Below are 13,925 nucleotides of genomic sequence, written 5' to 3'. Positions count from 1 at the left end.
ACTGAAGTTGGTGTAATCAGGATACTTGAAATTGCATTAACAATGGAGATCCCTACATAAATACAGTATAAAAGTCTTGTTAGTTAGAAAATGTGCATAAATAAATGTTGTATATATCAAGATTGTTTGTCTCAAGTTGCTTCACCATATGAGGTAACTGTTGTTTACTTAGACATTGCAATACTAGGGATGAAGAACTTTCTGAAAGACCAAGGACAAAATAATAATAGAAAACTCTTCCTAAAACAATAAACACTTTAAGTCTGTCTCTTATCTGTGTACAGTATTTTAATAAAGCAGTTTCGGAAGTACTACTTTCTGAAAGACCAAGGACAAAATAATAATAGAAAACTCTTCCTAAAACAATAAACACTTTAAGTCTGTCTCTTATCTGTGTACAGTATTTTAATAAAGCAGTTTCTAGGAAGTACTAGTTTATAGCCAGCTTTAGTTGCATTAATCTATTGAGTAACTGCTCACAATATGAATAGAGGTTGTAAAATTTTCCTCTGATAAGATTATTAAATGTACAACAAAAGGAGGCACACTTTCCCATTTTTGAAGCTATTCTTACTAGCTTTACTTGCATGGGTAGATGCATTAAATAAATAGGACAAGTTAGATTATGCCCCTGTGAGGGGCATAGAACCGTTTCAACTTTTCTATTTTTCACAATAAAATCACAATAGGAACAGTGTCAATGTCCTGTCAGCTTTCATTGTATACTCTAGTGATGTGTAGTTATTTGAAAGGGTAAATACGGATGAGAGGAATGCGTTGGAAAGAAAAATTCGTATGGATCCATCATTTAAGAGGTGCAGTAAGCCCTTCATACTCATTGCACAGGACCCTATCTCTCTACATGCACCCACATTCTTGATTTTTTTTTGATAGTAAGTAATTTTTGCTAATGAAGCATTTACATATTTTGGCTAATTTATTTACATTTATTTGGCTAATGTCATGGTTGGCATGTTTCACTCATACATACATATGTAGTTTTGCTCATGGACAAAACAGGGAACAGTAATAGTGCTTTAGAGTAAAGAAGAGCAAGCAACATGAAGCTTAAAAATTATCATTCAAAGAGCACTAGATTTCCTCTGTGTTCATTAATGATGATGGGTGTGATCCCTCATTTTGTATTTAAACAGGAGTTTTGCTCAAAAACCCTGTATGCTACTTTTCCAGATACGGAGTGATATGAAGCAAGGTTTGCCCATTCTGTTCCTGTTGTTCAGATGTTTACTGATTTGATTTTGTGTTTATAATGTAATCTTCAATTTGTAAAAGTGTATGTTACCTAAAAACCCCAACAACCAAAGGCATACAGTTCTGCTAAAAACATACAACACTTCTAGATTTAATTATTGAAATGTATATTGCAGTGATTTACTTTTTCCGTTTTTATGCCTCTACTTTTAAAACATATTTCTGAGTAAAAATAAGAATGCGTCCTTTTTTTTCCAGACCAAATGTGTGTGGATCACGTTACAATGCTTACTGTTGCCCTGGATGGAAAACTTTACCTGGTGGAAACCAATGCATAGTCCGTAAGTTAATCCAGTTATGTGTTATGACTGAGGTTTATCTTTGTCCCTCTATGTCAGGGTATTTTTAATTGTATACCAGAACTGAAATGTGTTTCTATATGGTTTCAATAGCAGCTGTACATCATTTCTTTACCATTTTAAATATATTAAGCTAATATACAAACTTTTGTGGGCTACAGTACAGTGATGCGATACCAGTATTTAACAAAGGATTAATCTCATCCACATGTTCTGCGTAAGTCTGTGGTAAAGGGATCCAAGGGGTGTGTGGACTCTCAGGAGTAAGTAGCTGTGGAATATGTTAATCTATTTAAGTAAATGGAAGGAAGCAACAGCATCAGGCCAGCCAGTACATTTTCTCTGCTTGTTTGGACCATATCCCTGAAATATATATGTAGGGATATAAATATATACATACATACATCATAGCGCTGTGTCCATATTCATGTGTAATGGTACAACGTACCAGAAATAGTTGTTAAAGGCGCTTTGCCTAAGGCTGATGAGACTCTCTCCAAGATACTGAGGCAATGTGCTGTCAGATGGGAATTATTAGGCTTGTGTGTGTCTGGTGGAGAAATAAAGGGAGCATTGTAATGCTGCCTCAGTGCCATCCTTCCTCCAAGAGTAGTCTGGTAAAATGGACCACAGTTTCACTTTTCCAAGGAAATCTCCCTGTATCTAGTGTGGTCTGTGGCATGAGCCCAGACCTTTTCGTAACAGATTGTGAAGGTCTAGGTTTTAGCTGTCCCCTATAGAGATGCAGATGAACAGGAGGAACTGTTTTGGAATCTGTTGTATGCAATTCAACGAGTTCGTAGGTATTTATGTTATGGTACTGAATGCATATTTTCTATCAGGTGTTTTTTATGTGTTTGGGGTTTTTGAAACATATTTTAAAAGCATTTATGTTTTCTTTATAGCAATCTGCAGACATTCCTGTGGGGATGGATTTTGCTCTAGACCAAACATGTGCACATGCCCAAATGGTCAGATAGCCCCCTCCTGTGGTTCAAAATCAAGTAAGTATTTCTTCTGTGTCTTTGATATTGCTCTTTTGAGTCTGTGAAGCTACTAAGGTATGTAAGATAGTTCAGTGGTCAATATTTAAGACAAATAACCTCTGAGTCACCAGACGTACTTTTACCACAGGAAAGAAGGCATAGCCTCCTATGATGAAACCGAAGAATGACTCAGAGACTAGCTATTAGGGACACTCTTTTTTGCCAAATTAAAACCAAATTAGTTTTATTGGAAGCTATATTCATTTGCCAGTTTGTAACACTAATTCCAGTCTTCCTTGCTTTCTGGAAAATGCCTTACCTCTATTCAATGCTAGACGTGCACACATATACAGCACAAAAGTAATTATAGGGAGATGACTGTTGACAGTTGGCTGAATTTGACTTGCTTTGTAGTTCTGCTTTCATTTTGGGGGTTACTAAGCCGGCCACTATGCTGTATTTTACATACATAGGCCTACAAGTATTACAGCATTTCCTTGCCAGGCTCAGTACATATCTTCTGAATCTAATATTGCTGACCTTATTCAGGTGATACTTCTGTAGGTGCTAGAGGTACAGAACTAGTCCAAGTTTTTAAGTTTTCATCAGAAAAAAACAGATGCTTTGGAAATGAAACTTTTCGAAGAGATGACTTTTCCTAGAAATGTTTGGATTTCAGGTTTTCAAGGAAGGTTCCCCAGATCCAGAAAAAAAAAAAAAGTAAAATTAAATTCATTCAATGAACCAGATAGCTCAATGGCTAATCATGGGTAGAGTATCTGATACGAAGTAGGATTTTGCTTGGGATAGTACCTCAGTTCGTATCTGAAATGCCAGCTGTAATCTCCACTGAATTCTCATTTAAGTGTGGTGCTTGTCTCTTAGAATGTAGAAGATTTTGATTTTTATATAAAATGTGAAGTTTCTGGGAAGAATTTTTTGGGAAACTGGTTCCCACAAATGCTCATAACTATCTGAACAACATATTAACTGCAGTCAGTGAGGGGTGCACTCAGCTGAGGTCTGTGATATTATGCAAAATGGTCATCCTTTTAATTCTGAATATCTTTTCAGACTCAATGTGTGGTCTGCTTTGCCCCTGTATTTTTTACCTTGCCATTTTTTTGCTTTCCTAGTTGATAAGAGTTTTCCCACATAACTGACCACTTCAGCTTGTGGCTTTAGCATCCTTTTCATGCAATAACAGTGGAAAAACAATAACAACTGTGGAATGTAATGGAATGGCATGTACTAAAATGGTAAATATTGTTCTTTGTAGTTCAACCCCTTTCTCAGGCTCCTGTGATGTCTGTTAGGGAGAGGCCAGCATGAGGAGGGGATGGAGCTATGGAGCTCCCAGAGAGTACTGGAAGGAGGAAGGGTGCAAAATGCTGCACAAATGTGTGTGTTGTTGCGTTCTTGCCTCGGTTTGCAGCTACTGTTTTACCAGGTGCATACGCCTTAATCCTGTAAGCCAGCAAAGGAAAGTATGACCTTCTCCCAAGTCCCCTTCGGAGTACAGAAGGAGAGAGATATCCCTACATCTGTTACATGTTTTGGCACCTTTGTAGAAGGCAGGAACGAGTGGGCCTTAGTATTACCTCATTTTTTTCTTAGGCCACACTGAAGTATTTTATGAGTCAAGACTTAAAAGAAAAATAGAGTATGAGTAAAGTTACAGTTCTTCTTGTGGTTCTTTTTCTGAAATATTCGACCATTGATCTCCATAGTTTTAGCCTTCATTGAAGTTGCACAGATAAATGGGTGCAGAAGGACTTTACTACAGTTTTTAATCAAGCAGCTTCTAAAGCCTATATGACATAGCTATTTTGGTTGTTGACAATTACTTCTCCTGGGTATGAATATTCTACTAATCATAAGCTTTAATCAGTGCTGACATTATTTTCCTTACATTGCTACATAGGTTTGCCCACTTTTAAATGTTGCTTTTCTGTATACAAGTATTAACACTTTACAAATAGACTTAGCAGTTGGCTTAAAAAAGATGTTGTTTATACCTTGTTTAATCAGTGCAGTAATTTAAGATACACTTTGTGTGTGTGGTCACATCACCTTTATTAAAACAAACCAATTCTAAAAGCAGAAGCGTCTTGAGTTGTTGTAGAGAGAAAAGACAGCACTGCCTCTGTGCACTCTTGTGTAATAATGTTTATGACCCAGCACCTCATTAGGACTTACAGAACATACACTTTCTGTAAGTCGTTTGCTCTGTTGGCACTGTAGACAAAATCCATGAATACGTATTTACACAATAGACCACAATGACTTAGATCTGCTATTAGGAAACAAAGTCAACATAAACATAAAAAATACTGTTTGACATCAAAGGGTTACTGTCAACTCCCATTGGTAACAGTTAACATTTTGTCAGAATATGCATTCGTGGAACCTAATTTTAATTATACATTTTAACAAATGAGAAAAGCCTCTTATTAAAATAATAATAAAAAAAATCAAAAGTAGATGATACAAGTTTGTCACATTCAAAATACAAATAACAAATATGAGGGAAAATACCATGATTTCTCAGGATTAAATGTATGGCTTCTGATATATGAGATGTGTCTGAGTCGTCTTTTGGATATTTTAAGCTACGTGTGCCTTTAGTACTTAAGGAATCAGTAGTGGGCACAGGTTTTATAGCATGTACAGCCATAGGCAGAAACCAAATTCACAGTGGCTCTTATAGACTGGTTGTCTGCCGGAATCAAATAATTAATGCAGATTGGAAAGCAAAACAAAGCCTTCAAGTCTGATTCTTACACAGGTTACTTGTTGGGACTTTTCTGGTTACGAGTCAGCTTTAGGAATCTGATTCGTGGTTGAAAAGATCAACCAGTGGTTTTCTCAGCAGGGATTTTCGTGACATCAATGAACTTGCTGGCTGAGTAGTGGTTATTTCTGTGTAATTAGTGAATTTTTGGGTATACTTACAGTAGGCTTGGAGATAAGATTGCCACGTGTGGAGGCATCTCCCCGCTGGCTCTGATGTGTGGGTGGCTCTGACGTTGCAGGTGCATGTGTGGGGAGATGTCCTATACCCTGTGTTGGCGCCAGCTCCGTGGTGGCTGCTCCGCTGCTACCTCCCAAACCACCCCGGGCCGTGACTGCTTCGGCCTTGTCTGTTCCTGCTGCAGCCGTGCCCCTGTTTGTGCTGCAGACATATCCTGTGATCCTGCCATGTTGTTGGAGTTGCTGCTCTGCCCCCGTGGGAGCAGGGCAGGGTGAGTGAGGAGGAGGAGGAGGGTCTCTCCTTCAGCATCAGGCACCCCCCGCTGCCCCCAGGGTTATGGCTCAGGTGTGTCTCTGAGCTCAGCCGCTGGTTTTGTTTCCAACCTGTTTTAGTCAGAATGGCTTGGGCTGGCCTAACCAGGGAAGGCGTTTGCTGATGGGGCTGTCTCTGAAGGAAGGGAGCTGTGGCAGAGGCAGCGGGAGCTGTGGTGGCTGCTGGGGGTGGCAGCTGGCGGGGACAAGTGTCTGAGCCTCCCCGGCAGGCTGGTTACGCCGCCTGAGTGCAAAATGGGGCCTGCTCCACTCCCCTTGCTAGCAGCTTCAGAGGCACCAGCTGAGGACTGCGGTCTTCCTCAGAGACCGCGTGCTGGGGGGGGGGGGGGGGGGGGGGGGGGGGGGGGGGGCGGGGGGGGCCTTGGCTTCGTGCCCCGGGATCCCACTCCTCGAGGTGGTGTGGGAGATGTCTGTTCAACGGCAGCAAAACCTGGAGCTCAGCCCCTTTCCTTATATTCTGCTGCTGTCAGAGATGGTAAAAGGTCTTGAGTTTTAAATGTTTCCAGAGTTTTCAAGGCTGTCACAGGTTTTCTCGGCACCCCGTGCAGCGCTGCAGGCCCGCATCCCGTCCTGGCGCTAGCTGCCATCCCTCTCCTGAGTCAGTCATTCGACAGAGAAAGCACGCTGAGCATCTGGGATGCGATGAGACTGTCATTCCTTGTTTACAGCTCCTGGCAGGCAAAGCCCTGCGTCATGCACGGCCGGGGTTGGGAGTGTTTCCTTGGCAGTGGCACAGAGAGATGAGAGGCGGCCTCTCCTCCCGGTGCCCGCTGGCCGGCCCTGTGGAGCGCCCTCGGCCTGAGGTGCTGGGCGAGCGGCTCCGCTGGCTTTCCCACCTGAGGATGGCAGACCCTCACGCCTCATGTTTTTTAGTTTGGGATGGCAGAGTAGGTGGCGTGTGCGTGTTACCTTTCGGCTGCTTGGTGAGCTCCCGAATGTTTCGTGAGCGGTTGTGGTGTGATAGCGCTCTTGGTGTGATGAAGTCTTTACTCAGTTTTGCTGAGAATTTATTAAGAAAGTCAGGAACTGTTATGCTTAAGCATGCAGCTTGTTGTTTCACTTTGATAAACAATGCAGACGTTGCCCACACACAAAGCGTGTGTGGATGGGTTTGGTCTCGCTGGCTTTTTTGCAGGTTTATAAAGCTATGTTCCTGCAGTTACTCCTGTTTTGACTTCAGAAGTTTCCAGTGCAGACAAATTGGACCAGAAAGAGAACAATAATTGATTAAAAGCAATAATTTATTAATGTTGTTAACATTTCCTGTGCATGCCGAGATAAGGCAAAGCTATATGCGTTGATTTACCAGCCTTATGGTAATTCCTGTGCTTTTTCCTTGAGTCTCTGTCAGCGTGATACCTTGGAACAGGTTATTTCATTTACCGGAATATCTCCACTGACATTAATGAAATTGTTGATATAGCTGAGAAAAGAGACTCTGGACCTGCATTAATATGCTACTTTTCAAAAATACGATCTTAAAATCATCGTCTGAGCTCCAGACAGCCTTCACATGAGTTTCTATAAACTTTTGGAAGGGTAATATTTCAGAATAGTCTGTGTGATTTTGGAAATACTATTTTCAGCATTGCCTCAAAAGAGGGCAGAAAATAAATAATTAGTTTACTGACTGTATGTTACTGATTTTCCTGCATGGTAATAAGGAAGAAAGCTCACTGATTTGAATGGCTCCTTTTAATAAAGATGACTGGGTGTCCCAGCAGTCTCCCATAATGATTTTAGTTTAAAAAGGAGGAAGAAATATTTTACCTTGGAAAAGTTCCTTTAAGAAGCAGTAAGACAAATTATGGAAACTTTGTGTGTGTGTTATGTGTAAAACCACTCCTTATCCCAAAATGGGGAAATATACTTACTTTTACTTGAACAAATAATATGAAAATCATCACATAAGCTACTGTTAACCTTTTTATCTCGAATGTAGTTCAAACTATTTAAATGGCTTTGGTCTTCATGTGGGAATGGAAATTAGCTCTTGGCATAGCTTGCTCTAATTGAAATCAGTTTGTGGTTTTTAAGTTCCTTCCCTGCTTGACAGATGATATCATTTCCTATGCTTTTTGTAATCCCCTCTGTTTTTCTAAGATTGTATAAAGCTAAGTTGAACTACACATTTTAAAGTAACTATACACCTTTTTCTGACCTACTTAGGACATTGTCCAAAAATCTTCACCAGATATTCACTCTGTATTTGCAGACAATTTTACTTTTTGTTGAGGAATGTTAGTACATTTTTGTTGCCTGAAGTACTGAAGTACATCCAAAGTAGAACAAAGATGTATCGTAACTATTAGACACATAAGAAATGTAAGATGCAGTTTTTACTTTTATAATTGAAGAATTAAGAGTACCAGTGTTTTAAATGCTAGATTCTTTTAAATCCTTTCTCCAATTGCATGTTTAACTTCTGTTCTATGGATTCATATTGCTGTAGAAGGCAATACAGTTAAAATTATTATTTCTACTTGAAAATAAAAATAAAATTCCATTCGCATACTTCTGAACTGTAAAAAGCCAAATGATGCTTAAGGGCTTTGTGCAACAGGAAAAATTCAGTGGTTGGCATGGCACCTGTTAGCAACAGGCTCTGGCGGGACATGCAATTTCTGTTTTTCAGTCCTGAGCGTTTCAGACAGCGTGGTGTAGGTATTCAGTGCTCCATCACAATCTACTGAAATGCTGATCTGACCGTAATCCTATCTGGGGAGGAGCCTTTCATGTGGTTCCTGTTAAGAGGGGAACCATTTCCCGGCTGCTTACTGGAGTGCCTGCCCCAGTTCACAGCTGTGTCGGACAGCGGGACCTGTAAGGAGGACTTCACTTTGTTGGGAGGCCTGCCCGCTTCTCTATGCCTGACGAAGAGCCTGACGTGCTCTAAGTTGTTCCTAACCTCCAGTTAAAAAATGTATTTGTCCTTATTACCAGAAAAATGCAGCGCAGACTTTTATGATTTACTGGCACGGGACTTAAGCTCCATGTTAATCACTATAAATGGTGGGGCTGTGGCTGAGGAGAGTGTGCTGCTGCTCCCCTGCCTCTGCTCCTTGCCAGGGGAAGGTTGCTGGCTCTGGGGAAATGCTGTCTGTGAGCTCCGCAGCCCCCAAGCCCAGCAGCCGGCAGCAGCTTTACCTGGAGATGGGGTGAGCCCACAGACGGCATACAGAAAGAAATCGCTCTGTTATTTTTCCTTTTCATGCAAGAAGTCCTACCTGGGCAGATCAGCTTCTGGTATTGCGTGTGTTGGCAGAACTGGGCTGTCTTCGGGAGCTTCCTTATATGCTTCCCCTTATTAGTTCCCTCCCCCATTGCCCAGATGATAAGACTCTCTTTCTTCTTGCTGTGGTATCTGCTGGAAGTTTAGTACTTTTCCCTTATTGATGGCCTTTTCTCATCATCGCAAACTAGAAGACAAATTCTGTGGATTTATGCTCATATGACTTCAGTGAGTAAGGGTGGTATTAAATTCTTGCACCGTGTGCTATGTTCCTTAGGAACTGTACACCAATATTGTTTTCTGTACTGCCATTTTAAGTATCTGTCCTAAAATATGCATCCTTGGTTTCTAATCCTGGCTTCTAGTTCATAGGCTTAATCCCTAAAAAAAAAAGTCCCTTAGCAGACAGTTAAGTGTTTCTGACTGGTTTGATTTAACTGAGGAAAATCTTTTTTCCTTTCAAGTACAACACTGTAACATCCGGTGCATGAATGGAGGTAGCTGCAGTGATGACCATTGCCTCTGTCAGAAGGGATATACAGGAACACACTGTGGACAGCGTAAGTACACTTTTATTAATGTAGACACTGTGTACAGTTAAGTAATTCTGGGATGTGTGGATTGGGCACCCTTCAGCACTGAACTTCAGCTGATGTTGAGCTTGGTTTTGATCAGGTACAGTGGAATTTTACAGGAAAACACATGACTTTGTAATGAATGCCGAGTGAATTCTTTCTGATCGGGACTATTAAAATAAACATCATGTGAATTCATAATAATTGGATATAACTTGATCCTGTAGTTCTCACACTACTGTAATTCCCATTGACCTCCAGGGCTTTCCACTCACTAGAGCAATAGGCTCTACATTTAGAATTTACATGGGATTCAGTTTTCATCTTATAGACAAAATTAAGCCTTTTAATACAAAGCCTTGTTTTAATTTCAGGGGTTTGCTTCAGACTTAGCTAGTATGCTTTAGGAATTTTGCTCATTTTGATGTTGTCTTATTAGAGTTGATCGATGTATTTTTGATTTCCTCAATCAATCCTGAGCCAGCAGCATTCCTGGATCTGCTCCTTGAAATATCTCCCAAACTGACTCTGGTGGTCTCTTGCTCTTCTTGGCTGGAATGCTGTGAAGAAACTCAAATAAGGATGTAGACACTGCTTTTAACCAAGGCTGTCATGTTGCTATCTAGAGTTGCTATCTATTGGTCTGACAGAGAAAATGTGTTTAGCTCATTTAATGAAAACCTTTTGTGCTCTGTCAAAATCAATGGCACACTTTACGTGAACTTCAGTGGGACCAGGAATTTACCCTAATAATCTGGAAGAGGATCACATGGTGAAAGGATTAAGAATTATATTTCTGCCTTCTCTGTGAAATATCAAGTGGATAAAAGAGGATAAATGGAAACCTTCTTTTTACTGAAGTGAACGTGAAATGGAACAAAGAATAACATTACTCAATGAGTATCAAATTGTATTCAAAAGCCCTTTTTTCATGTGAATGTTGTATTTTCTGATTATTTTTAAGAGCAACTGCTTTTGGAGTTTATTATGAGGAAAATTGGGTTCTGAATCTAGTGACAGCATCGTACAGGGGAAGAATATCTTGGATTAACTTAGTCAAAATAGATACTGATTGCATTTTGCTATCCTAGCTGATAGCATGAATTATTTAACATCAGCAAACAGCCTTTTAATACTGGATTGTTTTTCTATTATGGTAGAGGTACAAATACGTTTTTAAATTTGCTTCTGAATAGGGAAAAATTTGAAGGATTTAGAGGTGAAATTTTCTTCTGCACCTTCTATCTGCAATCTCTACTATTTCAGCATTTCTTTGTTGAAAGTTTGAAAGAGATGTTATTTTGAAGTTATGGAATTGTCTAGCCATCCCAAAGAGAAAGGCTCTGAGAGGTCAGAAAAGCTGTGATTGTTACTGTGTTCATCTTTTCAAGGGAGCATAATATCAATTCACGATACTAATGAGGGCAGGAAATAGGAAAAGATCGTAAGTAGATTCTGGAAAATAAAGTATCCTGTCCTGTTATGTTTACCATTTTTTACCAGTTTACCTGAGCTGTAATGTCTTTCTGGAAATAGCTCAATTAAGATTACTTTTGCCTTCCCTCTGATACAGCTGTCTGTGAAAATGGATGTCTAAATGGAGGGAGATGCGTGGCTCCGAACCGATGTGCTTGCACATACGGCTTTACTGGACCCCAGTGTGAAAGAGGTATGTGCCCTAAAACAGTGGAAAAAAATTGATGTGCCAACTTGCTTAATAGTAACTTAAAAATACTTAAATAGTAATATGAAATAAAATATTTAAATAGTAGTATTTTATTGCTGCCTATGAATAAGGTAAAATAGAATTAATGTTCTTGTAGAATGCAATGAAGCTTTACTGAAAGGAAAACTCCAGTCTAAGAAAATTGTGGAGATATTAGTTATGGAATAACACAAATTAAAATGGTAACCACTTTCCTAAATGGCATTTTTAATGAGAAAGAAAACTTTAGCATTGATTTAAAAACAAACGTTCAATCTTATCTTCTTTTGTGATTTTTTTTTTATATATTACAAGTATTGATTGGTATGATTTTAATGGTTAGTTCTTCAGTTCACGGTGGGTTTACCAAGTGTCGTTTTCTTTTCCTGGGGCAAAAATCCCCATTTATTTACTCTAACAATAGGGTTGTTGAGCCATTACCTCTTCTAATCTGTAGTTGAATTGATTGGATTTGTTTTTGTTAGTGTCAAGACTGAAAATAAATTTTAAGTAGCATTTTTAGCAATATGTGAGCTTCATAAGGATAGAGGCCAGGATGAACCACACGTGCAACTGATTAAGGCCTTTCTTTTGTTTACTTTTTTGCTATGAAAACACTCCAATGGAAGAGGTGGCAAATAAAAAATATTGATAAGTGTTTTTACTCAAACTTCAGTTTCTAAGTCATCAGAAAAGCTCTTGGTATCTCTGATACATTTGAAGCAGCATCTTGCCTCTGTCTTTGGCATGTTTTGTTTTGGCAGAGTTTATTCAATTCTTCTTTCCATTTTGTACAGATTTATTATTATCAATTTTAGCTTTTTATTTGTGTATCCATAGTGATAATCACAGCTGTTTCCAGATGAAAACACAGCTATACCAACTGTCTTATTTGGTGTATAGTTTTTTGGGGGGGTTATTAAACCAATTTAATGGTTCATTTGAGAGAGAGTGAACGATATTTAGGTATAATCCTTCTGTCGAATTTTGTAATATTAAAAATAAAACATTTTCATTTGTTAGAGCTATCAATGGACCTGTTTAGTTGGAAATTCATACATAATACTCATACAGCAGGTTGCATTACATATCTATGAACCTGGGACAGAATAGACTTTAATAACCTGATTTTGGGCTTGCATGTAGGGGATGTGCTTAGCACACAAAATTTCTGTCAGTGAGTGTGTCAGATGATGACCGCTGTCAGTGCTGCACCTGGAGTAATGGTTGGCTTTTTCATGTGGGCAGCATAGGCAGGTGATGCAGAACAACAAATCTGAGGGGACCAAAGCTTTTCGTTCTGTGCTAGAGCAGATGGTGGGATGAAGCAGGTATTTCCTGCACTCCCTACAGCAGATAAAATTGCTGTGTTGGCACTGTGTGAAGTCTTGCCAGTTGTCCACTCAGATGTTGTAAAAGTAGTTCAAACTGATGGTGAAGTTTTTCTGAAGAGTGAAAAGTAGCTCTGTTCTGAATCTTGGGATCTCATTGCTGGAGAGGAGTAAGAGGAATGGAAAATCAGGTTAAAAATCCTAAGTTTGAAGAGAATAAAGGCTTTATAGGTAAAGAACGTACTGAATATTACTGCAAAGGCTTTGAATTTCAAGCAATGACTGCTTGTTCTCCATGGGTGAAGGGTTTGAGCCTTCAGTCCAGTGAGGAGGTGTAAAGTGCAAGTTCAGAAGAAGATTGTTCAATGCTGCTTTTATGTTGCCTGATCTGGGACCAGTTTGACTCCACCTCATTAGGGCAAGTTTCAAGGCTGAAGCCTGCTAACAGCTTCAGTCCTGTCCCTCAGGGCTCCTGCCTTGTGTCGGGTGGAGTGAGAAAGTGGTGACACAGAGCCATTCGAGCCAAATCATGCCGTCATGAAATCCCATGCATGTTACTGAGCACAACTGAGGTGGAAATCTGTAACTTATATGCCTCGTCCATAGGCAGTTTTTACTTAGAACATGTGTTTGATTCTATAGTTATCAATAAAAGAGAAAATAGACATTAATGAGCTGTGGTGTTTCTGGCTGATGCTCACTGCAGTATTGAGGCCAAATGATAGTCATAGCTTCCTAGAAAACCTCTGAAATTTGGCTTCTTTCTCAGAGATTTCCTGCAGCCTCTCTACCTAGCTGAGCTAATATGTTCCCCTCCTCTAAAAAGGGTGTGGTGGTTTTTGGTCCCAGAATCACATTATGCCATCAGAAAAACTTCTTCTGAAGATAACTTTTCAAGTATAAGCTAATGTTAGTCTTAGTCAGAATAACTTGCATTGTTCAGCACATGCACCTGTGTGATCATTAGGGAGTTGTCTGGCTGCATATGATTTTACACATCTGTCAGCTAAGTAAGAGGTCCATATTTTGAATCTAGCTTTGGAAAGTTATGTGGATTTGTGACACTCCCTGGTGGGCTTCTGATGTATATGTGGATGGATGTTATCCAGTAAATTGACAAGATTCATGCCTTGTAGAGTACAACTGTGTCCTTATTAGAAAGAAAAAGGGGGGGGGGGGGGGGGGAAAAAAACCCAAAAAAACAACCCCAAAGCATCTT

At 39.7% G+C, this 13,925-nt stretch overlaps 1 protein-coding gene across 1 annotated transcript in view; it reads left to right on the top strand.

Annotated features, from left to right (window-relative positions):
• The first annotated feature begins 1,477 nt into the window (after positions 1 to 1,477).
• FBN1 (fibrillin 1) overlaps positions 1,478 to 13,925 on the top strand; it is a 142,846-nt gene continuing 130,398 nt past the window's right edge. Inside the window, 4 exon segments of the mRNA XM_009276493.2 lie at positions 1,478 to 1,553; positions 2,477 to 2,575; positions 9,560 to 9,655; positions 11,244 to 11,339. Of these exon segments, the coding sequence (XP_009274768.1) occupies positions 2,524 to 2,575; positions 9,560 to 9,655; positions 11,244 to 11,339 (244 nt within the window). The 5' untranslated portion in view covers positions 1,478 to 1,553; positions 2,477 to 2,523.

Source organism: Aptenodytes forsteri, unplaced genomic scaffold (assembly GCF_000699145.1).
Source record: "Aptenodytes forsteri isolate BGI_AS27 unplaced genomic scaffold, ASM69914v1 Scaffold1, whole genome shotgun sequence".
Lineage (NCBI taxonomy): Eukaryota > Metazoa > Chordata > Aves > Sphenisciformes > Spheniscidae > Aptenodytes > Aptenodytes forsteri.
The sequence above is the reverse complement of the archived record's forward strand: the minus strand, read 5'-3'. Positions and strand labels throughout refer to the sequence as shown.